This window comes from Ceratotherium simum, chromosome 12 (assembly GCF_057802395.1).
Source record: "Ceratotherium simum simum isolate JZ-2026a chromosome 12, ASM5780239v1, whole genome shotgun sequence".
Taxonomy (NCBI): Eukaryota; Metazoa; Chordata; class Mammalia; order Perissodactyla; family Rhinocerotidae; genus Ceratotherium; species Ceratotherium simum.
The window spans coordinates 56,095,869-56,121,538 of NC_141911.1; the positions used below are offsets into that span (position 1 = coordinate 56,095,869).

At 33.9% G+C, this 25,670-nt stretch overlaps 1 protein-coding gene across 3 annotated transcripts in view; it reads right to left on the reverse strand.

Moving 5' to 3' along the window:
* FAT4 (FAT atypical cadherin 4) overlaps positions 1 to 25,670 on the reverse strand; it is a 159,390-nt gene that overhangs the window by 79,683 nt on the left and 54,037 nt on the right. For all 3 annotated transcript variants that reach the window (XM_014784536.2, XM_087437646.1, XM_087437647.1), the window contains exons 2-4: positions 10,154 to 10,285; positions 2,219 to 2,480; positions 535 to 885 (exon numbers count right to left, since the gene is read on the reverse strand). In XM_014784536.2, coding sequence (XP_014640022.2) covers positions 535 to 885; positions 2,219 to 2,480; positions 10,154 to 10,285 — 745 coding nt within the window. The remainder of the gene's footprint in view (positions 1 to 534; positions 886 to 2,218; positions 2,481 to 10,153; positions 10,286 to 25,670) is intronic.

Below are 25,670 nucleotides of genomic sequence, written 5' to 3' on the forward strand. Positions count from 1 at the left end.
TGATTATATAGCAGAAGTTAAAGAGATCAGAGTCTGTCCTTCGAGTCAAAGCACAAAAGCTTGCTAAAATACTATGAGCAGTTTTCAGTCAGAAATATAAAACTAATTATGCATTCTTAATTATTTTTTTGACTGGTTTTCTTTTTGCTTCCAAATTTTATCCCTTTATATTAAAATAATATATGTAAACAAATACTTTTATCTGAGAAAAACCTACCAAAAAGCTATGTTATGACTTCTACATTACTAAACTGCAATACTGCCATGCATTTAAGGAGAAAAAAGTAAGATAAAGTTTATAAAGCTAAAACGATAACAACGCTTGCTGTTAACCTGTTATAAATAAGACTTTAACTGATAAAGTACTTATTTTTTAATCCTTTAGAGTTAAATTATAAATCTATTCCTCCATTTTGAATCTATATTCACAAAAAGTAATTTTGTAACAGTTGAGCACAGTAAATAAATATAATGCCATTTATATGTCTGACGACATTTTAAATTTTTTTTAGGTATATAAAATAAAGTACATACCATCATCTGCGTCGGTAACATTAAACACAAGAACAGTAGATCCTAGAGGCAGATTCTCCATTAAAGATGTGCTATGTGAATTCAAGCTGAAAATAGGGGGGTTATCATTTACATCCAGTATATTGAAATAAACTCTGATGGTAGTAAATTGTCCGCCACCATCTTCAGCTCGAACAGTGAGGATATAATATTGCTGTGCTTCGTAATCTAATATTCGAGTCAAATTAAAGACTCCAGTAACTGGATTCAGGAAAAATATGCCATCTTCATCATCTTCATTCACAATGTATGTAATTTCTCCATTCACACCAGAGTCATCATCTGTAGCTAAAATAGCTGCTACCAAAGAACCTATCAAAAAGCATAAATTAATAGTCTAAAATTAATGGGACAAGCGTATTACTAAGAGAATATATTAAAGAGACCAAAAAAAGTATTTGTATGGTAAAATATTTTAACTAGAGAATAACTATGAAAATATATGAACACAACATTCTGCAGATTTCTACATTAACACTAATACCAACATTCCCAAATATTAACAAAGCATATAGCATATTAAACATCCAGTAGATCTTATGGTGCAATGTAAATGTTCTAGGGAATTAATAGTACTTCTGACATTATTTTTCTACCTGGCATTACAAATTCACAAACTATTGATGAATTCAGTGAACATATATTGGGGTCCATTGCTAGTGTCAGGAACTGGGGATTCCAAGCAATAATAGAGACTTCTGCCCAGGGGATACCACTTGACAGCTCATGTGGTCATTGCTATAATTAAGGCAAGAAATAAATGTGATGGGAATTTCATGAAGGACAAGAGTAACGTGTCTTGTGGAGTGAAGAGAAACCTGCCATGAGAAGTCGTCTTCTATAAGTGTTTCATTCCTTTGTCAAATGAGTTTCCAAAACATATGCCTTATTATACAAATTCATTCCAAACGTAATTCAGAATAAAATTTAAATTTCAGATAAGAATTTCCAGTAATGGAAACGAAGCACACGTACACCAGAAACAATAACCAAAAATTGTGGACATCAACTACTAAAACTCAACAATCACAACATAACATGTTAAGAGAAGCAAGGTGATTAATTCAGGATTCATATTCTACTAACATTTATTGAGCACCTGCTAATCCTCAAGGCTTATATTAACAAACTCACATATGTTTCTAAACTAACCTTTACCTAATTCTAACAGGAATTATCGTTTCCATTTTATGGAAGAAGAAACTGAAGCTAAGAGAAATGAACTAACTTGCCCTAGGTCACAGAATCAGAATTCATAGGTTTTCACGTACTTTGCTTTGCTTTTTCTATACACAGGAACATAACACATTAGACACATTTAAAGTGGGAAAATAGTATCAAAATTGGGGTTGCCAGAAAAATTACCAACCCATTTCACAAATACTTTAGCAACAGAAATACCTGTAATTAGTATTCAGATGAATGGCTAACTTCATTTGCTCTCAAAAATGTCGCAATTTGCTTGGGAATTATAGCAAAGACTGTTAATTACAAGATTCAAAAATTCAGCATATATATTTTTATACGTAATAGTATATGGCAAAAACTAGTCACTACTTAAAGTCATTAAGAGGAGCCAAAACATAGTCCATAACTGTAGTCAAACGTGAGCCCTTCAAAATACGCTTGAGGGCGCACCACCTACCTGGGGTTGTGTCTTCTGGGATGTCAAAAGAATACACAGGTCTGGAGAACTTGGGTGTGTGGTCGTTCACATCACTGACGGTGATGTTAATTCTCATATCCGAGGACTGAAGACCATCATCAGCACGAACCAGCAAGGAATATTTGGAACGGCGTTCTCTGTCCAACCTCTTGGTCGCTATCAGATCTCCAGATTCAGGGTCAATGCGGAAACTGTCATCAGCTCCACTAATGATGGTGTATGTGACGAGAGCATTTGCACCCTAAAAAGAAAAGACCAGCATCTGAACTGTTAGAATTAGAACAGTAAGAGCATTGCTCCTTAGGTTGAATATGTATTTGAGAAAGCGAAGCTTTGGGGCGTAATTTCATGTGATACTATAGGATTTCAAAAGGTAACAGACCAGTGTTACATAGTCTTTATGTATGTATAGTATATTATAGTATGTATGTATAGTATGTATAGTATATTACATAGTCTTTAACCACTCACTTCATTAAATAACACAACAAATCTTAGCCTTCAGTATTAGCTACATTTTTTTAAATTCATAAAATATACACATGGAAAGGAGTAAAGTTGTTGCTGTGGAAAATACAGATGATACTACTACTATTAACCACATAACCAGAAGATTTGCTAAAGGCTTGCTCTGTGCCAGCCACTGTGACAGCACTACATATGCGTTATCCCACTGCAATTCACAACTCCATGACATACTATTTCAAAAATGAAGACACTGTGTTCCCAGATGCTAGTTAACTTACACACAGTCGCACTGCAAGTGCTAGTGTGGATTTCAAACCCAAGTCTGCCTGACTCTGAGCTTTCACTCTTTCTGATTCAGCATGAAAAGGTAATTAAATGAGGTAAGTGCTAAATGGAGGAGGCTTGCAATAAGCACTGTAAGAAGCAAGAAGAGAGAGGGATAATTTGGAATTGATTTATTTAGGGAAGATATAATAGAGAGTGTGTATAGAGCTGAATTGGGTTTTGTAGAATGGAATTTCTTTTCTTTAAAGCAAAGACTAAGGAAAAACATTTGAGGCAAAAGTGCAGAGGGAAGGAGAATGATGTGCTTGGCTTACTGTTGAACAGTTTGGTAGTATGGAGAGATTTAGCGGAGAACGGAAGAAGAAAGTCAAGCTAAAATGTTATGTTATGAGTATATTTTGGAAAATCTTAATCGTAACACAGTTGGCTTGAATTCTATGGCCAAGAAACCACTCATCTTGTTTTAATTGGAAGGGATCTTTTAAGGCTCTTGATAACGTAGGATGGACTAGGGTGGGGAGAGGACAGAGAAGGGAGATAGTGAATAGAGAGTGAATGCGCCCGAGACTGGGGCTTCATTTCTTCAGAGTGAAACTTTATACAATTTGTATTCTTTTCAGGTTTCAAATCCTTGTCCTGTAAAATGAAAGCAGGGATGATTTCCTGTGTTCTCTCAGGTCTTTGAGCTGCGGTCCTCAGAAACTTTGAAGGATGCAGTAGGAAGCTGGCAGAAGGAATGGAAATGTTGAGAAAAGTAGAACATTCATTAAGTGTTTGTTAAGTGCTAAGCACAGCTCTGAGCTCCTCACTTCATGGGCACTAATTGATTTAATCCTCAAAGGCAAACCACTTAGGTAAGTAGTAGTATTATCCCCATTTTGAAGATAAAGAGACTGAGACATAGGAGTTTGAACCTGGCTATCTTGCTCCAGAACTTAGACTCTAAATTATTATGTACCCAACATAATACACAGGACAAATTAGTAAGATCTGATAGGTTAATGGATATAGAAATAATAGTAACAATAGTTCTCATCTGTTCAACGTTCCCATATATTCTCATTTCCTTCTTTCAACAATTCTATGTGATGGGTAAAAGAGAAGAAAATATTGTTTAACTTCAAATTACATTAGCTGGGAATTAGGAGAACAGTCTTGCTGAAGACATTTCAGGATAGGATCTAGTTTGATGTAGGAGAAATTATGCAGGAAAATTTTATGTATGGTGTGTTAAAATATTGGAAGGTAGTTTCACAGAAATGGTTATGTGGCAACTGGGATTTGAGAAGAGGGTTGAGAAAAATATCTAAACATCAATACATGTAGGTGATCGTTGAAGCCACAAGATATGTTGAGAGTTTAAATTAGAATAGATAGAGAAAGGAACAGCAGCATAAGGACTGAATATGGACATGTAAAGAGTGGGGAGAAGGAGTAGATGCAGGGATAGACTGAAGAAGAAAGAGGAGGGATCTAGGAGACCAGAGGAACAGCCTGCGACAGAGGTTAAAGGGCCCATTTCAAGAAAGAGTAGGTTTGAGCAAAGCCAAAAATAAAGAAATTAAAGAGGATTAGAATTAAAGAACCCATCTGGATGTGATGATGAGGGATGCTAACTTAACAGTATTTTAAAATTCATTATAAACTTATCTATATGTTGTTGAAATTATAATCAGTTTGATTTAGATATTTTTAATCATGTATATTATAACTGAAATATTGAGTTAAAGATTATCCACTGTACTGATTGAGATCTGATGCTCTAGAGTCATACTCTGGGGGTTGAATCTCTGCTCTACTATTTATTAATTGTGTGCCATTGGGCCACTACTTAACCTCTATGAGCCTATGTTTCCCTATCTGGGCAATTGAGATGACAATATTACCTGACACATCGGTCTGTTGTGAGGATTAAATGAGTTAAATATGTAATGAACCTAGAATAATACTTGAGAAACAGTAAGTATATGACAATGATAGTTGTTATTTTTATTCCTATTTTTATTACTTTCTTATAAGAGAAATATAACGGGTTAAGTGTATTGGATGACTGAGATATCTGCAAGTGAATAACAAATCAAAATAGCAGTGGAGTTGCTATATATCACAGGGAAAATATGTTTTCTGATTTCCTGTTATATGTAATTATTGAGTGTTGACACTGAGGTATAAGTATGTTGGAATTATTGACTTCAAAAATTACTTTTTGATTTAGATATACTTACATAAAACAAAAATACTTTTTACCATTATTAATCTCTAGAAATTTATTTATTAAAATATCCAGGCCAAGAATTCTCAAGAGGATATTAGGAAGAACATAAACTTAGGATGTGCAGGAATATAAGGCTGACATGCTGGGATATTATACCATCTGCAGTGTCCATACATCTTTTTCATCGTAGATTAAATATATTTTATCCCACATGGCCAAACACGTAAGGGGATGATTTCTAACAGTTGAAGGCAAAAATGTTCTTTCAAAATGTATGGTATTTAGTAGCATTTGCTATATTTTTGTACTACATTCCCCAAGCCAATATTAACATTTAGTAAAGTGAATGCCTCAAAGCACTTTTTAATTTAGTAATAGAACAGCTGAATTTAACATACTACCCACAATTTATCTTGTATATTCAGGTGTACGTGGAAATAATGCTGGTTAAAAATATTCTGCTCTCCTGAGGAACCACAGAGACAAAGCACATGGAAGGAATTCTAAAAGTAAATAACTATAAATTGCAAATGCATTTTAAAACCTCAAGTAGGATTTTCAAAAACAGGTATGGTGGTATGAAGCAAAGATTGAGTATTCTGGCCCATCACAAGCATAAGAATTCTGTTTATAAAAGGAAACAGGAGACTGATAGAGTCACGTGCATCTGAAAGATGTGTATCTTGATCCAACATATGTTTCAAATGATATTTAAATTAAGTTCAAAATGTACATGTTGCTTTTTAAAACTGATTTCTTTACCCAGGCATTATTCTCCAGTGCCCTATTAGAATTTCTCTAACATACTAATACTTTTATGTTCAATTTAGTAATTAAGGAAAAATATATAAATAATATACATATATTTTCGAATTTAACTAAGAGGTAAGGAGTTGAGAATAGAGTATAAAATAGAATAAACGTTTATCTAAAAGCATTAATATTAATTTATTGTAAGCCACTCAAAAAAAAGCAAACAGTCGGGGCCGGCCTAGTGGCATAGTGGTTAAGTTCACTTAAGTTCGCACTCCTCTTTGGCAGCCTGGGGTTTGCGGGTTCAGATCCTGGGCGTGGACCTACACACAGCTCATCAAGCCATGCTGTGGTGGCATCCCATATACAAAACAGAGGAAGATTTGTTACATATATTGGCACATATGTTAGCTCAGGGACCATCTTCCTCAAGCAAAGAGGAAGATTGGCAACAGATATTAGCTTAGGGCCAATCTTCCTCCCCACCTCCCCCCAAAAAAGAAAATAGTCAATAATTATGAATGCCATAGGAAGCCTGGGTACCCATTCTGTTTGGCATAGGGCCAAAGAAATGTTGGTTCCTCATGTTAGGAGTTGAAATAATCAGTAGTCATTAAAATGCTGCCAAAAACTTTAAGAGAAAAATGTATTCAAGAAGGAAAGCAATCTCATGAGCTTAATCTTTAAAAAATAATAGTCCAAGAGTAGCTTTACAAAAATGTCCTCCTTTCCTTTAAGTTGTAGGTGAACCTACTTTCTAAACTTCCATCCTCTCCTGTCTCCCCCTACCCCCTCTACACACACATCTGTTTACAAAGTACAGGTGATCTTTATGCCTCAGGCACAGTAACACTGAACACAACTTGTCAGCATCCCTCTCTCCCCTGAACTGCTAACAACCATCCTTCCATTTCCCTGGCTGGTCTATTCTTGCTTTAAAGCCTTACACTTTTCTGCCCCTTAATTCACCACTCTGTCTCACCCCAAATCTACTTCTTGTATATCCTAGACATCATCACCTTACATTCAGTATTTTTTTTTTTTAAGTAGGATGTCTAAGTGATAATGTAGCCATGCGCTACATTAGGAATAGCTCAACCCACCCCATCTTATCAATGGAGTAATTAAGAGTGGTTTTTCAGGAACAGAGACCAGTTGTCCAGTTCAGGCTGGTTGAGACCACCAACCCATCAACTGGGCCTGCGCAAATGCCGGATAAGTGACCTTTTTGATGTCAAAGAGCTAAAAACTCCACACTCAGATGGTACTAACGCCACCATTTTGTGAACATGCGTCCTGTGAAGAGCCATGAAGCTTGACTATGCTTAATTATCTCCCTTCTCCCTTCCTCCCAACATCTGTATACACACTTCAGAGCGCCATGCCCCTCATCCCATAAATTGTGCCTCAAGCCCTGGACTGGGGAGACAGATCCGACAGCATATGCCCCTGTCTCCTTGCATATTGATCTAGCAGTAAAGCTGATGCTAAAATAATTGGCTTTTTTATGTGCATTGGACAAGAGAACCTCAATTTTGTGCTGTAACAATAATGTCTACGAGGTTACTTACTTTTTTTTTTTTTTTTTGGTGAGGAAGATCGGTCCTGAGCTAACACCTGTGCCAATCTTCCTCTATTTTGTATGTGGGACGCTGCCACAGCATGGCTTGATGAGCAGTGTGTAGGTCTGCACCCAGGATCTGAAGCAAAGCGTGCAAACTCAACCACTATGCCACTGAACCAGCCCCCTCACTTACATTTTGTTTAAACTTAAAAAACAAAGCTTGAGAGAAATAAAACGAAGTGCACTAAAAAAAGTGTTGATCTAAATACCTAAACACATAAGGACCTTCCCAGCCTTCCTCAAATCTCATCATAAATGTAAACATATTCCAAAAGATGAACTTGAAGGCAATGCAAGTGTACACACACACACACCACACACACACACACACACACACACACAGAAAAGTCAGATGGGGAAAAATAAACATGCAGGACACATTGCATTTGTATTAACAGTTATTTGTCATGTCTTGAAAAGAAAAAATAGAGATGGAAATAAAATGATAACAGCATCAACAGAACAGCATTACAAGGGTTGAATGTCGGCATCTCCTTCAAATAATTAGTCTTAAGAGAGTCGTATATCCTATTAGAATATACAGTCATCCCTTGGTCCCTAGGTATCCACAGGGGATTGGCTCCAGGACACCCCTGCGGATAACAAAATCTGGTAGAAACTCAAGTTCCTTAGAGAAAATGGCATAGTATTTCCATATAATCTATGTACATCATCTTGTATACTTTAAATCGTCTCCAGATTACTTGTAATACCTAATGCAACACAAATGCTATGTAAATAGTTGTTATATGTATTCTTTAGGGAATAACAACAAGAAAAAAAATCTGTACATGCTCATTGTAGATGCAACCATCATAGGCCTTTCTATCCGTGACTGGTTGCATCCACGATGTGGAACCCTTGGAAACGGAGGGCTGACTGTATAAACATTATAATTAACAATATTGCTTCACTCTTAGAATAAATCACTTGAAATAAGATTTATTTGTTCTATTCCTACAGAGAGTATGGCCAATGAAATAGTCATTAAATTTACAGTTCTTTGAAATGAATTGTCTTATATCAATTGCATGAGCTTTCAATTTTGCTATTCTGCTAAATGAGAGTTAATGAAATTTTATGAATTGAAATACCTAAATATATGTTAATAATGATAAGCTTTAAAACAATGCAGGGCCGGCCCTGTGGCTTGGTGGTTAAGTGCACGCGCTGCAATGCTGGCGGCCCGGGTTCGGATCCCGGGTGCGCATCGAGGCGCCACTTCTCCGTCCATCCTGAGGCCGAGTCCCACATGCCGCAACTAGAAGGATATGCAGCTATGACATACAACTATCTGCTGGGGCTTTGGGGGGAAAAAATAAAATAAATAAAATCTTTAAAACAATGCAATGTTTACTAAATTAAAGCTGATGATATCTCAGATCTAGCAATAGTAATAGAAATATTCAGTCACATAACTCATTTAATTGTAGCTGGAATTGGGAATAAACTTTTCTTTGTATAAAATTAAGTACAAAGTACTAAACTTAAAACACCAAATCTTTTGTAATAGAAAACTACAATTATTTAAATGTTTATGGTTTATTTTGTTTCCTTTTTCTTAGACTTTTGGCAAAATTTGTAAACGACTAAATGCCATCACATTTCTATATTGGCTGTTAAAATTAATCTTACTGATTTATTCATCTTTTTAAAGTTAAAGAAATAAATTTATAAAGATCTTACTCAAAGGCCCAAAATCAAGTTTTCAGACACTTCTGGAGTTTACTTGAGGGTAAGGAAATTAAATTTTCTGATCTGTTATTGGGCTTAGCTTAAGGACAAAGAGGATACTGGTGTCTGGGAAGGTTATTCCTCTTTCTGCAACTTCAGAACATTATTAAACCTTTTGCCTAGCAAGGAGAAAACAAGCAATGGATTTTTTTCAAGGGAAAAATGTAAATTACAAATTATATAAGTTGCCATGCCATCTAGAGCATGATGATTACATAGTTAAACTTAAAATATAAATATAGAAGATAGTAATTGAAATTGTTCCCCCAAATTTCACATTCACCACTAGGAAAGAAATTCCTGCTTACTAATGGCATTGAAAAATTGTTAGCTAGCTTAGACAATTTCCTTAAAATATATAAGGCTATTATTGAATTATATATTTTGATATATATATATGCAAATTAAATGAAAAATTATAAGATAACCTTAAAATTTTAAAATTTTAAATAACTTACTTTTTTTCAATTACAAATAAGATAAAAACCAATCCTTAGCTGCTATAAGATAGCAAATTGGAATGATACTGGCATAAAAAATAGGGATACATCTATAGATCCTTTTTATTAGTTGAGAAATTAAAATAAGTCCGGTAAGAAATCTAAAATGCAGCCAACAATTAACTAAGTTGTGAATTGCTGATCAAAGGAAAATTACCACTAGATAGTCTCTATCTTGGCATTCTTATATCACATTTCAACAATTACTCTTCGGAAAAGAGCACACAACACTTAAGCTTAACTATTGGGTAATAAAAGTTGTCAACATATAGTGGAAATTTGATAGATCACTGTAATACTAGGTTTCAAAAATTCAGAGACAGGCTCTGAGTTACCTCATCAGCATCCATGGCTGTCAGCTGCATAATCTTAGATCCATCTCCGATGTTCTCCTCCACAGTGAGATCCAGCATATCCGTTGGAAATACTGGTGGATTGTCATTGATATCCTGAAGTGTTATTTCTACCTACAAGGAGAGAAAGAAACAACTCATGAAGGCTCCTCGTGTCTGAAAGATACCAATTAAAATGTATACCAAGAGTCCACTCAACCAGGCCTTCCAAAAAAAATCAGAATCTTTATATATAACATCCAAACAACAGAAAATGCCCTAGAGAAAGTTGTGAAATCTTTATAGGAAAATATAAAATCCAAGTAGAGATCACTTGACTTGTTGATAGTAACAGATTTTAAATAGTTGCCTTGGTGTTTATACTAGAAAAGGTCCACTGACCAACTGTCATTTTAATTCCCAGATTTGTGCATCAGTGAAGAACTGCCCAGAGTTAGGACTGTCTGTCATTCAACCATTAAATATTGCCTGACACACAGATGAGGTGGCGTAAAATTTCTTCGTGAAATGTTTGCATATTGGCAACTAATGTCTGGGGGAAATAAAGACATTCACATTTTGTTTTAAGAAGCTCTCAGAGTGTTCCCCTTTAAAGTCAATTCTCAGCCTTCAGGGCAAGAAAAATACGCACATCTTCTTTTCTTTCTATTTCTACTCCTATCAGCGCTTCTTAATGTGACTAAAGCTAAACAACCATTCCTTTCAGATGTAGTGTTTATATAGATTGCAAATATTAACAGATTTGAAAGATCCTAGTCAGAGTTATTTGTTTCTCTACCTAAGAAAAAATTGTTTAGAATCAGGATTTGTGGAGTCTAAATAATAATTTCAAACCATGTGTTTTCTCTTTTGAGCTAGATACTAAAAGCTGAATATCTGATAAGAAAACGGAAGACAGCTGCTAATAAAACTGAAAGTTTCCCCAGTTGGGTCACAAAATTAAGGCATGGAGAAAAACTCATCCATCCATTTAGCTAAGTTATAACCCGGACATTTTTCTCATAGGATGAAATGTCATCTTTTATAGTTGTACTGTAAAAACTCCATCAGATCCAAGAGTGATGAGGATGAATAAGAGGAGAGAGGAGAGAGCAAAAGAATTCTGGTTTCTCCCTTTCCAGCAGGAGGGAGGGAGGGTGGGGTGGAGGGAGAAGCAATAGGTAGGATTGTCATTATTCTCTGACAAAGAAAGAGTGGGAAATATAGGAGAGCTAGACAGATAAATGGACGAGCAATTGATAAAAAGAAAAACCCAAAAAACAATACACAAAATGAAGTATTAAATAATTATTATACCTCTAGTTCCACCTTTTAACAGGAGAGTTTTGATCATAGCAAATGGCACAAATTAGTCTAGGGAATTGTTAAGACAGGCAGTCTCAGCATTTAGAAATCTCCTACTTCTGGTTTTGGCTAACATCCTTGAAGAGAAGATCCACAATGGCTCCAACTGAAGCCTAGAAGGAGCATTTCCAACTTCCTTGAGCAGTTGTAAACAGCATGGGTTTTCCAATTAGAAAGACTGGAGTTCAGATTCTAGCTCTACAAGTTATTAGCTGGGTCAACTTGAGCATAATTTCTCTTAGCCTCAGTCTTCTCATCTTAAAATTGGGATAATAATATGTCTCAAAGCATTTTATGAAGACTAAACATTAATGATACCAGCAAAATATTTAGCACAGAGGGAAGTGTTCAATAAAAAGTGAATTTTCATTTTCAAGCTGTCAGAACAGCCCTAGGCGTTCGTTAGAGCCAGGGAGAGACCTTGAGAAAAGGGTTTCAATAAATCAGAATTCCAGGTCCTACAACTCAGATTCAACCAGTACAATTCACTGTTCATCTCTGGTACATAGTGAATATGTACTAAGCTTTCATGTAGGAAGAGCTTTGAAATACATACATACATGTGTATACACATATATGTATTTCAAAAGGCTAAAAACTTTGGATTTGAGAATCAACAACTCTGAAATCTCATCTGATGGTCATCGAAGAATATAATCATTAACGTTCTCCAGAAATTAGTAATTATCTTCATATTATACATGTGCGAATTTTCATATATGTGTGCATAGTCCTTAAAATACAGTAGAAAAATAGATGAAGAATAAGAGATAACTCATCTGAATACCTCATAATTTAACTCTGACTTTTTAAATTAATAGAATTTTTTTAAAATTCTCAATTGTCTTGCATCTATAATTTTGTCCCTTGGTCTAAATGGAAACCAACGTACCAACCTTGTGTGTGCGTGTGTATATGTGTGTGTGAGAGAGAAAGAGAAAGAGATATTTCGTAAATGTATCTGTGAGAGAATGTGCATATGTGAGTGTGTGTTTATGTAAGTGTATGTGAGTGTGTGTGTGTGTATATGTGTAGGGAAGAACACTAAATTGAGTGTAAGGAGAATCCATATTGGCACCAATTAAATATGACATCAAGGAAACAGTACCACACACTAGAAATATGTTGGGTATACCAGACAGACTCCTCATTGTAAACGGTGAGTGCATGAATTGAGTGAGCCCCTTCTATATTTTAATAGTTAAAACAAAATAATTAGCACACACGTGCAAGACATTGTTTTAGGTTATATGTGTGTGTGTGTGTACATACACACACATACGCACACACACACATATACATATAAATCCTCAAAAGAGCCCTATGAGGCAAGTAATATTATCTTCCCATTAGAGAAATGAGTTAACAAAGCTACAAAGGTTGAGTAATAACCCAATGCCACAGAGCTAGTAAGTCAGTAAATTTTCTCTACTACTATGCAAGCTTGTCTCTCTCATGTGTAGATATATGTGTTCAATAAACACAATGAATCATACTTGAAAAATATATGTCACAGTTATATAAATATATTTTCATAAATGTGCACATTATTTCTGTCTGGAATCTGGATCGCCTACATTTTAACTAACTAGCCATATTATCTTGGGTTAGCCAATAAATTTCTGTCAAAATTTTTCAAAAAAACCAAAAACTGGACTAGGTGATCCCTAGACATAGCGCTAGAAGTCTTTGATCATGAATGCTATATGAGATTTTGGCCAACTCTATCATTTCAGGTACAGAAAAGTATTATTAGAAAAATAATTAGAAAAGTATTATTAGAAAGAATAAATTTAGTTATATATTAATGGGATCAAAACTAAACATTTCTGAAGATATCTGTAATCAACCAGTTATAAACACAGATCTAGAACATTTCATCATTGTATTCTGATATATGCAAAGGTTATATGTTTGATTAAGGATACCATAGGTCATCTAGTTAATAAGTCAGGCTGTCCTTTTACCCAAAATCAGTGTCAGCTTGCCAATCAAAAAGTTAAGAACTTCATATTCCATTTGTTTTTTGGAGAATCTGGATATTTTCTCTTAATTGTCCAGTTTCTCTTCTATACTCCACAATTCCTCAGATATTCCTGAAAAGCTTTCCGCATGGCTTCGCTAAGTTCTCTCAATAGCCTGGAGCGTGAATTATGTAGGAGAGGAGATGTGAACGCATTGGCGCAGGTAGGTGTTATCCTGCCAACCCTTCACTTCTCCTGATCTCCTGTGCCATGTTTCTACCTACCAAGAATTCCAAGATTGTGGACCCTGTCTGCCTATAAGGTGGTCAGTGATTCCAACATTTATTCATTCGGTATTGCAGAATCTATCACATAACAGGCATATGTTAGTCACTAAAAATATAGAAGAAAATAAGACAGGCCACCATCGCTTACAGGGAAGAAGTTAAGTTTGATAATAGAAATATGCACAAATAAAAACATTTACAGTTATCTTTGGGAAAACACATTGTTACATCTTGATTCCAAGAGATTTGTCCCCCATATCATTGATAATTCTTTAAACTGTCTGACATCATGCCCTGGGCAGTTATCATCCTCCTGAAGATTCTAGATCCTAATGAGTGCTTAGCTCACTTTTGGATCTGCCACCAACCTAAGAGCCTATTCCATTCCTACGCCACCTTTGGACTAAGATTTAGGATGATTTGTTCTGAAATGTTATCATATAAAACATAGGAATCAAACATTAAAAGTTTAGGGAAGATATCTGGAAACAAGAATTTAGACATTATAATTTTTAAAGACTCCTTTCTTTCTGTACAAATTAGATCACTTTAAATAATATAGACAATGGCTATTAGTGGTTTACTTTAAAATTCTGAGATTTTAAAATAGTCTATAATTCCTAAACTAAAAAAATGTAGATGTTGAAAAATACATTGCGTTTTTTCACAAGACAAACCACAAACTACTGCATAGCTAAGCTCCAAGTGCTAGCACTGCCCCTTTAATACTTTACATTTGCCTGTTTACATTTGTTTAGACTTGAATAAGTAAAATACTTGCATTTAAATACTCATTTCACACACACACAAAAAAAAATCACATTTTGAACTCAGAAGCTTCTCTTCACAAATGGCTGTATTTTAAATAAAAACAAAGCAAATAAAAACTGGCAATAGCTTCCATAATTTAAGTCCAGGGGGCATTTTCAAGGTATCAATTCTGAAAGTTCATGAAAATTGACCCTCAAAGATGAAAGAAACATTACACCATGAAGATAAGGCGCTTGCATGTTTTATGCCTGCTTATCGAATATTGACCTTTGTGCTTAGATATTTGGCCCTTCAGGAACATATGTGGTTTCACCTGCTACAATTACAGGGGCAGTTGGTAGCTCTGTGGTTGACTTATTCATAACAAAAACATCAGCTGCAGCTGATTGTCCACTGCCACCACCTCTGTCACCATTTAGCTACCTTCAGAATAATGACTTTCTTGGCGGAGACACCTGATCCCTAGGCAGTGAAACCCTGGTAAATGAACGATTATATTTAGAGGCAATAACATGACAGAGATTAAGGGAGCTAATGACCTATTATTTCAAAAATGGTCTTTTGGTAGTTTAATAAAAGTAAAGGTTAAATAATAAATATGGCTTTACATACCGTCACTAAACTTGTTTCTGCTGAGGGAAGAGTCCTTGATAGTCAGCTCGCTGAATAGTTAAACAGATATTTAGAAATTAAAAATCTTACTGTGCAAATAGCTGCTATGAAAGGAGTGCAATGCTTTTCCCTTTTAAAATTTTTTCTGTAATATGTAATCTATCATTTTATTCTGTGCTACCTCAAGAATGATATATCTTGGAGATTTGTCTTTATTTTTTTATGTGAATAAATCAGAATACAAGTATATAATCCATGAGCATTTCTTAATTAGCAATAGCAATTATCAAATCATTATGTATATCAAATCAAATCAGTATACATATAGCTATAAAACTTGACATTTCACCGATTTAAATCGATATTATGAAAGTAATACTTTATAGTCGAGGCTAAGGAATTGACTAAAATAGCAAGATCCATTATGAGCTCATTCCCTAGTTAATAAACTGATAATCGCATTGTGGTCACTATCTCAACCACAATGAAAAACATATTCTTAAATTCATAACCTCCTTGCAAGACAAATAAAGTGGTTCTTAGCGAATCAAGATGAAAAAACCTAAAATATATTTTTTATTCACAACGTTTCTGCAACCCATATAAAATGGTTCTTAATCAAATAAGGACGAAAAACAATCTACTTCTTTTCCTTTTGAGAAATTATAGACTTTACGGTAGTAAAAGTTCAGAAATCTATCTATTTGTAAGTAGATGTATTAAAATTTTCAGAAAGAATTTTATTTATCATCAGTCCATCTCTTTCATTTTACAGAGAATCAAAAGCAAGGCATTGAAATGTCAAGTGATCTATCTAAGAAAACAATGGTCGGCTTCCTAATGCTAGCCCACTGATTTTTCCAGAGACCTGTGGAGAGATCCAGAGCTGGGAGCAAGCTGAAGATATCCCTTAGACCAATGCCTCTAATCTTTGCATGAAGACAATGATCTTTCATACAAATATTTGATGTCAACAGAAAAATGATTTTTGAAGAAATTAATATTTGATTATCTACTCCACAAATACTTTTTATCCACATTTTTGCTCATTTTTAAGTTCCTTCATATTTACATTAAGGGAAAATAATCTGTGAGAATTTGTCTTATCAATGCCACTGGAAGCCTATTAATCACTGAGCAGAAAGGTGGTGGTTATGTAATACAAGCAAAGAAACTTTAGTTAAATTCTCTGTAGATATCAGTGAAAGTTATTGCTTTCAAAATGTCTACAAAGAAACTGCTTCTTTTTCTTAAAAGACATAATCATAAACATTCATTTTCAGAAATTACTAAAATCTAAATGGTTGGTGGGATAGACATAAAAACACAAACTATAAAATAGTAAAAGAAGATGCATCAAGGTAAATAGTGCTTGATTAGTTGCTTTTTTTAGTGGCAAACATAATTATTTACATTATTGTCTTTTTATATTTGTGGAACTGACACCCCAAAATGAAATTCCTCAAATAATACTATAACCTAGGCCACACAAATTGTGACAAACATTGCACCTAAAATAATGTTTAGAGTTCACATGTATTACCTCCAAAGATATTATGATAATGCCATCAAGATTGTATTTAAATATACCTTTTAATTAACAGCTCTGCCAAGAAATATTTATTTCAATAATAGTATTTTGTTGCTTTGATTTCTTTAATAAATTTATATATTACAGAAATTGGGAATTGCAAATCTCCTCAGGTTACTGAAACTCATTTGTTCTGCTCAAATTAGTCACTTCTAGGCTCTGAGATTTTGAGAGCAAGAATTGTCCTGCTCATTTTTGCATTCTCACAACTAATCCTTGCCTAGCATGTAACTTTTCCCCTAAAGATAATTCTGTTTTAAAAGCAAACCCAGGTTTTTTTTACATTTTTATTAGGGTTACATAAATTTTATTAAATTTAATAAAATAGATATGTTACTGGTATATCAGGAGTGATTAATCAAAGTTGTCCTATAGTACAATGATATTTAGAAGCAATTCAATCCTGTTCATTTCCTAGTTCTTGTGTGCCCACCATGCCATCATGCATAATTTTTATGATATGAAATCATATTTGATGACAATTCAATAACTTCATACTCAGAATGTTGACCTGAAATCAAAAGAACTTCAGAAAAATATCTTATGTATGTTTTGTTCAGAAAATCTCCCTCTCGGGAGATTGGAATATAAGATTCTAAACAACGCGCATCACTACGTCAGAAGCAGCTACGCTGAACACCACAAAAGTCATGAATAAACCTGAAAGAGTACCTGAGCTTGTTCCAATGTGCATTCTCCTTAATAGGTCATTATGATGTCACTCCAGTAACACTTGGCTAAATGATGTCCTAGTTTATACGGTGTAGGGGCTACTGAAATTCAGTGAAGAAAAAAGTCTAATCTTACACTCAAAGCAATTTTTATTTCGTCAAGAGTGAAACAAGATGCTGCGACTTCCCACTTAATGTTCTGTATGGAGGCTCAAGGGAGGAGTTGAAGTTGAAAGCAAATTAACCAAATTGAAATCCGCACTGGGATCAGTACAACCATCACGCCCGAGCTGTCACTTCCTTTGGCCCTGAAAAGGAAAACTCCACCTTTCCTGCCTGAGATGAGTGTGTGTGTGGAGTCTGCGTTGGCCTGCAACGCAGTGAGAGGCTTGGCGCTGGGGGACAGCTCGATATTACTGCATCAGGGTGGTGTGTGCAAAGGAACATTCTGTGATTTGACATTAAACTTGGAAATCAAGAGCAACGTTTATTAAACAAAGACGTCAGGATAGAAATAGCAATACCATGATGGCTCAAGTAAATAATCAAATTTGTATTTAAACTGTTTGGCAATAGCTTCACATGCTCTCTCTTCAAATGAAGCCAAATACTACATGATTCATTTAATTCAATGGGATTGACACATTTTACATGCTATATAGGCTTCCAATAACAAGACTTTATTTAGTAAATTTATGTCGAAGCCTGTATATACTGAGATTACATAGCAGAAGGTTTAATTAAATTTCAGCAGAAAGTTTGACATTCTACATTAGTTTTTTTGTAGAACTAACCACATAATTTCATTTGGTAGTAGATGTATCTGACTCTTTTTTAAAATTTCAAGTTCACAGTTAAATTCAGTCATTAGGAAAAAGAAAACTCAACGCTTGTACTATCATTTACGGGTTTAAACTCTAAGTACTTCCATTTCTTAACAACAATAAAGAGCCACGTTGCCATGAAACGATGGTGCCAGGGTTTGCATATTTCCTTCAATTTTGTTCTTCATTTCTTTCCCTATTTTGGGTGACCACTGGGAATTCTGCTGCCATGAGTCTGGGTGAAATGTTTCACTGCGTCCAGAACACTTCATCACGTTGCAGAGCCAAAATCTATTATGGTTTGCAAGTGACTCATATTTTAGTTATGAGAAGGCCCTAGCAAAGAACAGTTTACATTGAAAACGTCCTAAATGTCAGATATGTAATGTTTGGACTACATAGATATGCAAGGTCTGAGCATCTCTGAAAACAATGCTTTTAGGTATTTATTTATTTATGATGTATAACCGACCTAATTCAAAAGAGACTGTGGTAGCGGTAATAATAGTGTACTGTCTCATCTTGATGGTATTTCTGAAATTTTGAAACTGAAATCTTGAAGAAAATGGGAGAAATCAAATTTTGGAGAAAAGACCTATGATCCCATGCTATGACAGACTGGCAGAGGATAGGTGTAACCTATTAGAGAAAACCAATATAGCCACTATTGCATGGGAGAGTGAACCAGAAATTCTTGAGAACACAGGTCTGTTGCAGTCTCAAAATCTACTGAAGTTTCAGGGACCATCAGAAAGTAAATCTATGCATTTAGATACAGTTTTTCTTTACAATGACAAGGAAAAATGGAAAAATTGTTGCATTTTACTAGAAGATGAGCATTAAAATGTTATCTTATACATACTAAACCCTATTTTACTATACTATTTTATAGAAAACACTTTAGTAAAAGAAACATTATATAATGATAATATTTGAGGAAGCAACATTTAATTTGGGAATTAGAATACTCCTCTTTTTGGAATTTTAGGCTAATAAATATTTTGAAATTAAGTTACGTGTATATTTAGATATTTGTGCATTTATTTCACACAAATTTGTACTGTTTCTATTCCAAGTATTCTGGAATACGAAGAAAGAAGGAAGCGTAGACATTTTAGGTTCTTTTTAGTTTAATTTTTAAAGGCAAAGCAAACATAAACACAATCAGTTTTAAGACAGAACATATTTCTTATATAAGCTACATGTATGTAACTGCGACCAGTTATATTTCTCAAACAAAAGCAATTACATTAATCTCTCACCACTAAGATTCTGCTAGCAGTCAGTAGCATACGTTCCTGGGATTTCAATGCATTTCTTACTAGGAAAGAAATATGTATGAGTAACAACAGACAGGCTTGGAGATTAGCCAGAAATGACAAGAAGGGCTAGTAGCGCGGACAACACATAGTTAACTCCATTCTTGAAACAAAATGCTTTCCATAACTCACTAAATGTGTGGTGACATAATAAAAAGCTAGTTTTGTTGTGCTTTCAATATTGTTCAAATTAGAACCAAATAAGGATTTCTTTTAAGGCAAAGGCAATCATGTGTAACCACTTCAACTTTTCCTGAAATCAATACTGCATAATTTCTGCATTTTAACAGATTCTTAAGGATGCCCAAAAGTAAATGCAGAATAAAAGATCAAGTTAAAATATGTGTGGTTGCACATGAAACTTATGGAAATTTTTATACTATTCTTCAAGACAAACACCCTGCAAAGGCATCCTGTAGTACACTTTTCAATAGATGTTAATCTGAACGTGGTAGAGACATATCAAAAGGAAAATGTAACATAAAAAAAACAAATAAAAATATTCCACCATTTTTTTCTTCACTTTCATTTTTGCCCAATAGATACTGGATTTTATAAAATATATAAGGCTTCTATTAAGACTGCTGAAAAACAGAAAAATAATTTGATTTGTATTAAAGATAGAAGCTGTGGTAGATTGAATCATTGACCCCAATTCTTCACCCCTCCCTATTAGCAACTTCGCAGTCCCTCCCACTAAACGTTGAATTTTTCTCTCTGTCTCTTGGCTATGGGCTCAACCTCGATAATTGTTTTGGTCAATGGGATATTTACAAATATTTACAAGTAGAGACTTGAAATGTACTTGCTCTCTCATATTTTGTCATGGTCACTACAACAATATAGCTCTGCTTGTCGACTGGTAGCAGAAGGAAAACAACAGGTATTGAGTCAAGGAGTCCCAGCTAATAAGAGACTTGTAACCTGAAGTAGAGCTTCCCCTTTGAGCCCAGCCTAGATCAGCCCGACTGCAGCCTACTGACAGATACATGAAAATAGAGTGCATTGCTGTAGACCTTTGAGATTTTGTGGTTCTTTATTATGCAGCATTATTGTGGCAATAGTTAACAGATAACAAGTGAAAACAGTGCATTCATTAATTGGATATATTACTTAATTTTCATGTTCTAAACAATGGATTAGTGCTCTGTTTAAAATAAGAGGCAAAAAGAAGAAAAAAAAAGTTAATGTATACTGATATCGGTGATATGCCTTGTACTGTGAGATGTTTTATTGCTATGAAGCTATTAATAAATTTTCCTACCCTGTATAATTTTCCATCCTCACTTAATATGCCATACCGCTATCTTTTGGAAGGGCAGCTCAAAATGAGACATGACCTTCAAGTTTCCCCTCCTACAAGCCAAAGATTAGGGGAAGGGGGCGGGAACACCCGACCCAAGAGGAACAAATCATGGCTGGGTTGAGTCAATCAGATTGTCTTTCTCAAGAGTAGAAAATTAGGAAAGAATGGGGAACACTACAAGAGAACAATAATAGCACAACTACAATAAGAGAATGCAGCCCCCATGAATACAGAGACTCCATTTCTAGTGGCTTTCAAGGATCCACATGAGGCTTGGCTAGACTTTTTTTAATGGAATTATTACAATGCCCAAATAATTCCTCTGCCCCATTTCACCTTTGTACATTAGTCTTCACCTTGGAAGAAATTTTTATTACTTGATACAAAAACATAAAGTTTTGACTTACAGCTATTTTATTTTATTTTAGTTATTTCTTAGTATATTGCTTATATTCCCTTATATATTTTAAACAGCTATCTCCAACTGTAAGATTAAAGTCCCATTTTAGAATTTTGTGGGGTTTTATTTCAAAACAGTAATTTTCATTTACATGAAACAGTATTAGCTCATCAATAAGTAGGTATGAATACAGTTTTTATCTGATGTAAAATGTAAATTATATCTTCTGAAAATCTTGAGTTCGCTGTCCAAATAAAATTTTTCTACAATGCTCTGTGCTTTAATTATGTTTAGAAATACTATTTCAATGAACTCAGAAAGACAGCTTCTCTTTTAAGCTTCAATGGAATGTTTAGTTTCTAGCGTAGTTTCTAACATACAGGAGGCACTTATGTTTATTCAATGACTTAAAAGCTAATATGCTTATTGCAGTAGCATATTTTGTTGTTACATACACACCAATGAAGAGAATAGTGTTTTATATGCAAAATTAAGAGCAGAGGACATGAGCAGGGGTGAACCATCAACTATTACAATAACACTGAGTAACGAAAGTCCTAAGAATGATCCCTGAACAATTTTCAAAGTAAAAACTAATTAAAAGGAAGAAAATTTTTAAATGTCAAATATAAAAAAAAATGACAAAATAGTTTTCTTTAAAAAAATATTTCAGTATGGAAGGCTATCCATCTTCTATTTCTCATTGTCAAAGCCAAAGTACCAAAGTTTTTTAGTAAAATAACAGTATCAAAAAAAACTTAAATTTTTTTTAATAAATGTTTCACTTTCAAGAAATCTTTGAACTGCTACAGTAATGTATTCTTCCAATAGAAAGAAAAAGTAACGCAAAATACAAGAAAACATCTGTAGTCTTATGTAAGATATGAGATAAGACTCAAGAGTAACGGAAAAGACACGCCAATTGTAAATACTTGCTGACTACAACTAACCATCTCCATGAAATAACATAGTTTGATTATTTTGTCCAATATACTCTCACTCCTTCTCAATTTATGACTGTGTAACTATGAGTAGGAAAATATCAATAGATGCTTTGATTTTATTTTTCAAAGATATATTCTCTTCACTGAAACCAAAAAGAAAGAAAAATGTTTTGTGTAATCTTCTATAAGTAATTATTTTCTGCACTCCAATTTAAGAAATTATCAGGTTTTTTAAACACCTGGTAAGTATGCAAAAACTAAACTATATCTGAGTAGGGGATTCATGGAAACCTGGCAGTGCAGAATTTCAAGCACTTCAAATCTGTCAAAATTAATAAAGAAGACAAAAGAAACATCGCAGTTCTCCTGCCTAGACTAATAGAATTCTCACAGTCTGTTTATATTAATAAATGTTACAGGAAATCTCTCCCTTTCCTCTAGTGGTTGTATTTAGACCTTAGAGTCTGTGATTATTCAGTTAATCAGAGAATAGCTTTTAATAAGGGAATAAACTACAGTTTTAATAGTTTTTATCAATTTTTTTACTAATACTAAAGAGTGACAATTAAGCATTGTCAACATGTTTTTACTGACAATTTTTAATATTCTATGTATTACATATGAAAAAGCATTACACAAATTGTTACATAAAATTTCCCTTAAACTTAAAAAACATTTGTATATTACATTGCATAGGTCCTTATTTTTAAAAGGATTTTCTAAAAAAACCTCAACATAGACTATTCATTGTGACAAAAATGACTTGACTTTTGCAGGTTCATATTGTTCCTTGATTGTGTTAATGGTATTCAAAACAGCCAACTTTACCTCTTTCAATTTACATATTTTAGTATATAACCATCTTTACCCACCTTATTTCCCTAAGAATAAACTCCATAAAAGCATGAGAAGTATAAGTTAAAAGTTAGGTTCTTTAAAATACAGCAAGTTTGAAGTAAGTTCAAAATTTGAAGAGAAAGTTTAAATACATACAATTTATTTACTAGAAAATATCAATGTGTTTCTTTTAGAGTTCTCCAATATACAGCAAGTTAATATTTTTCATTCTCTTTGACAACATGTTTTTAATCATGTCAATAAAAGAAATCTCAAATTATGCCCCCATGTTGTGCCATTAAATGTTAAGACAAAAGAAGTTGCCAGTGAAAACATTCTTGCTATACTTTCAATTTAGAATCACCAAGAAGGAACCTAAAATAATGATCAAACTTTCTTTTCCTTGGTTTTATGGGCTGCTAAATCACTAAGGCCCATAGGAAAATTTCAAACTTTGCCACTGGATGTTATTACTGCCTTTTGTCAAGTGATAATCTAAAAAAAAAACAATTCTTGAGTGTTAATTCATTTTGCTCTGAAGATGCCAAGATGTGTCTGTGAACTTAAGTCCCACATAAAGTTACTCAACATATATAAGGGACAAACGTCATACCTGACAACTTATCTGATGTTAACAAGCCTACATTGTTTTTCTATGTGCTAATATTACAAATAAACGTGTTCTTTTAATCATTTATTTTCATGCTTCTGGGAATCTATATCTGAATACTTAATTATTCTTTGTGGTTTTACGATTTCATCCAGATTTAGCTGGGATTATCTGGCCCCCTCGGCTATACCTTTATATTCATTAAGTGGTTTATTCAGCAAATATTGATAGAATGCCACCACCACACACTTTATTGGGATAGATGCTCTTGAACAAGCAAAGGGAGAAAATTAGGGTCATTCTGGACAGTTCTGTGAATATACTAAAAATCACTGAACTGTACCCTTTAAAAGGGTGAACTTTATGGTATGTGAATTACATTTTGCTAAAGCTCTTACAAAGTAGGTCAGGGGCCTTTTGAAATCAGGAAATCTATAAAATAAGGGAGTGATGCTTATTGCATTTAACTTATTGTACTGAAGCCAAGATGGCTCCTTATAGATAGCACCTCCCTTTCTGAGTTTTTCCAAAGAATATTTTTAGTAATCTGTTACAGAATATTGTTAAGCTTACCAATGTATACTGTTTCATCGTTTTGAAAATAGAAGCTTGTCACCAAACTTCTGGAATGCGGCAAGAACTTCAAAGATAACCGAATGTGCCCATAGGTTTACATTCTTTCATGACACTCAGTTTCACTTTTACAAGTAAAGATTCAAGAGAAATGTGGAGAAGACTGAAACCACTACCACCCTATGCGACTCACAGATCATCAAGTGATAGCATAGAAGGTGACAATGGAATTTTAGAATTAGCAAAGACTTTAGAGATCATCTCATCTGATTCCTTTGAATAAAGAATCCGAGGCCAAAGAGTTAAAGTGTCATCCTCGATTTCAGGGTTATTAGGGATCGTAACTAGAACTGAGATTTTTCCTAATATTTCACCCTTTAACAAATATGCCATTTATCCTAATTTTTTCAAAGTAGAAATAGTCTAAAATCAAATGTATATAGCCTCCATTATTTTCTAATACATTTATCTTCATCTAGATGCTGTTTGAAATTAGATATTAAACAAGGGTTTTTTCTTGCCCTCAATTTCTAAAGGATACATGGATGCTAAAGCCCTATTGATGGGTTCAAATCTTGGTTTTGTCATTTTCACCTATATGACTGGAAAATTATTTAACCTGTATGTGCCCTTGTTTCTTCATCAGTAACCTTGACATAATAAAAGTACCTTGCTCACATGGTTGTTGTGATGATCAAATGAGATAAATGGTGTAAAGCACATAGAATAGTGTCTGGCATACAGTGCTCATTAAAAGAGAGCTGATATTAGCCCTTGTATTATTGAATAGCATACTGCTGAAGTGTCTTTTGTAAGCAACAGAACACAAATATTCAACACACACAAAGATAGATTCTCGTTATAGAAATAAAGCTTCATGTATTAGAAGGAACACTTTTTAGGCCCATAGTAATGAATGTCAACCTTTACTAGAGATCTGACCCTTATTCTGATCTCTACACCTCCTTTTGGATAAAACATGCCTTTCTTAGAGCAATTAAGATAAAATCAAAATAAAAAAGAAAATATAGGGAAATATTCCTCATGTTGGTTTGCTTCATGTATATGAAACTACATCATGGTAATTATGATTCAAACAATTCATTGAATTATTATTACTTCCTAAAATAAATTTAAATAATAGATTTAAATCAAGTCATCCTCTAGATTTACACAAATTTAAAAATACTTTTCAAATTTGTAATTTTTTAGAAAAAAGGAGTTCAATTATTCATACTAGATTATTAATGATGGTCATTCCTGTTTTGTTCTTTTGTGTATTTTCTAAATTCTATACAATAAAAAGCTAACATTTTGTAAAAATGAAAAAACTAATATACATTATTTTAAAAAGGAAAGGTGTTAGGTTTAGAATTTTTTAAAAAATATTTTGATTACATGAAGAAATCCATAACATAGATTTCTAGCATTCTATCCTAGATTGAA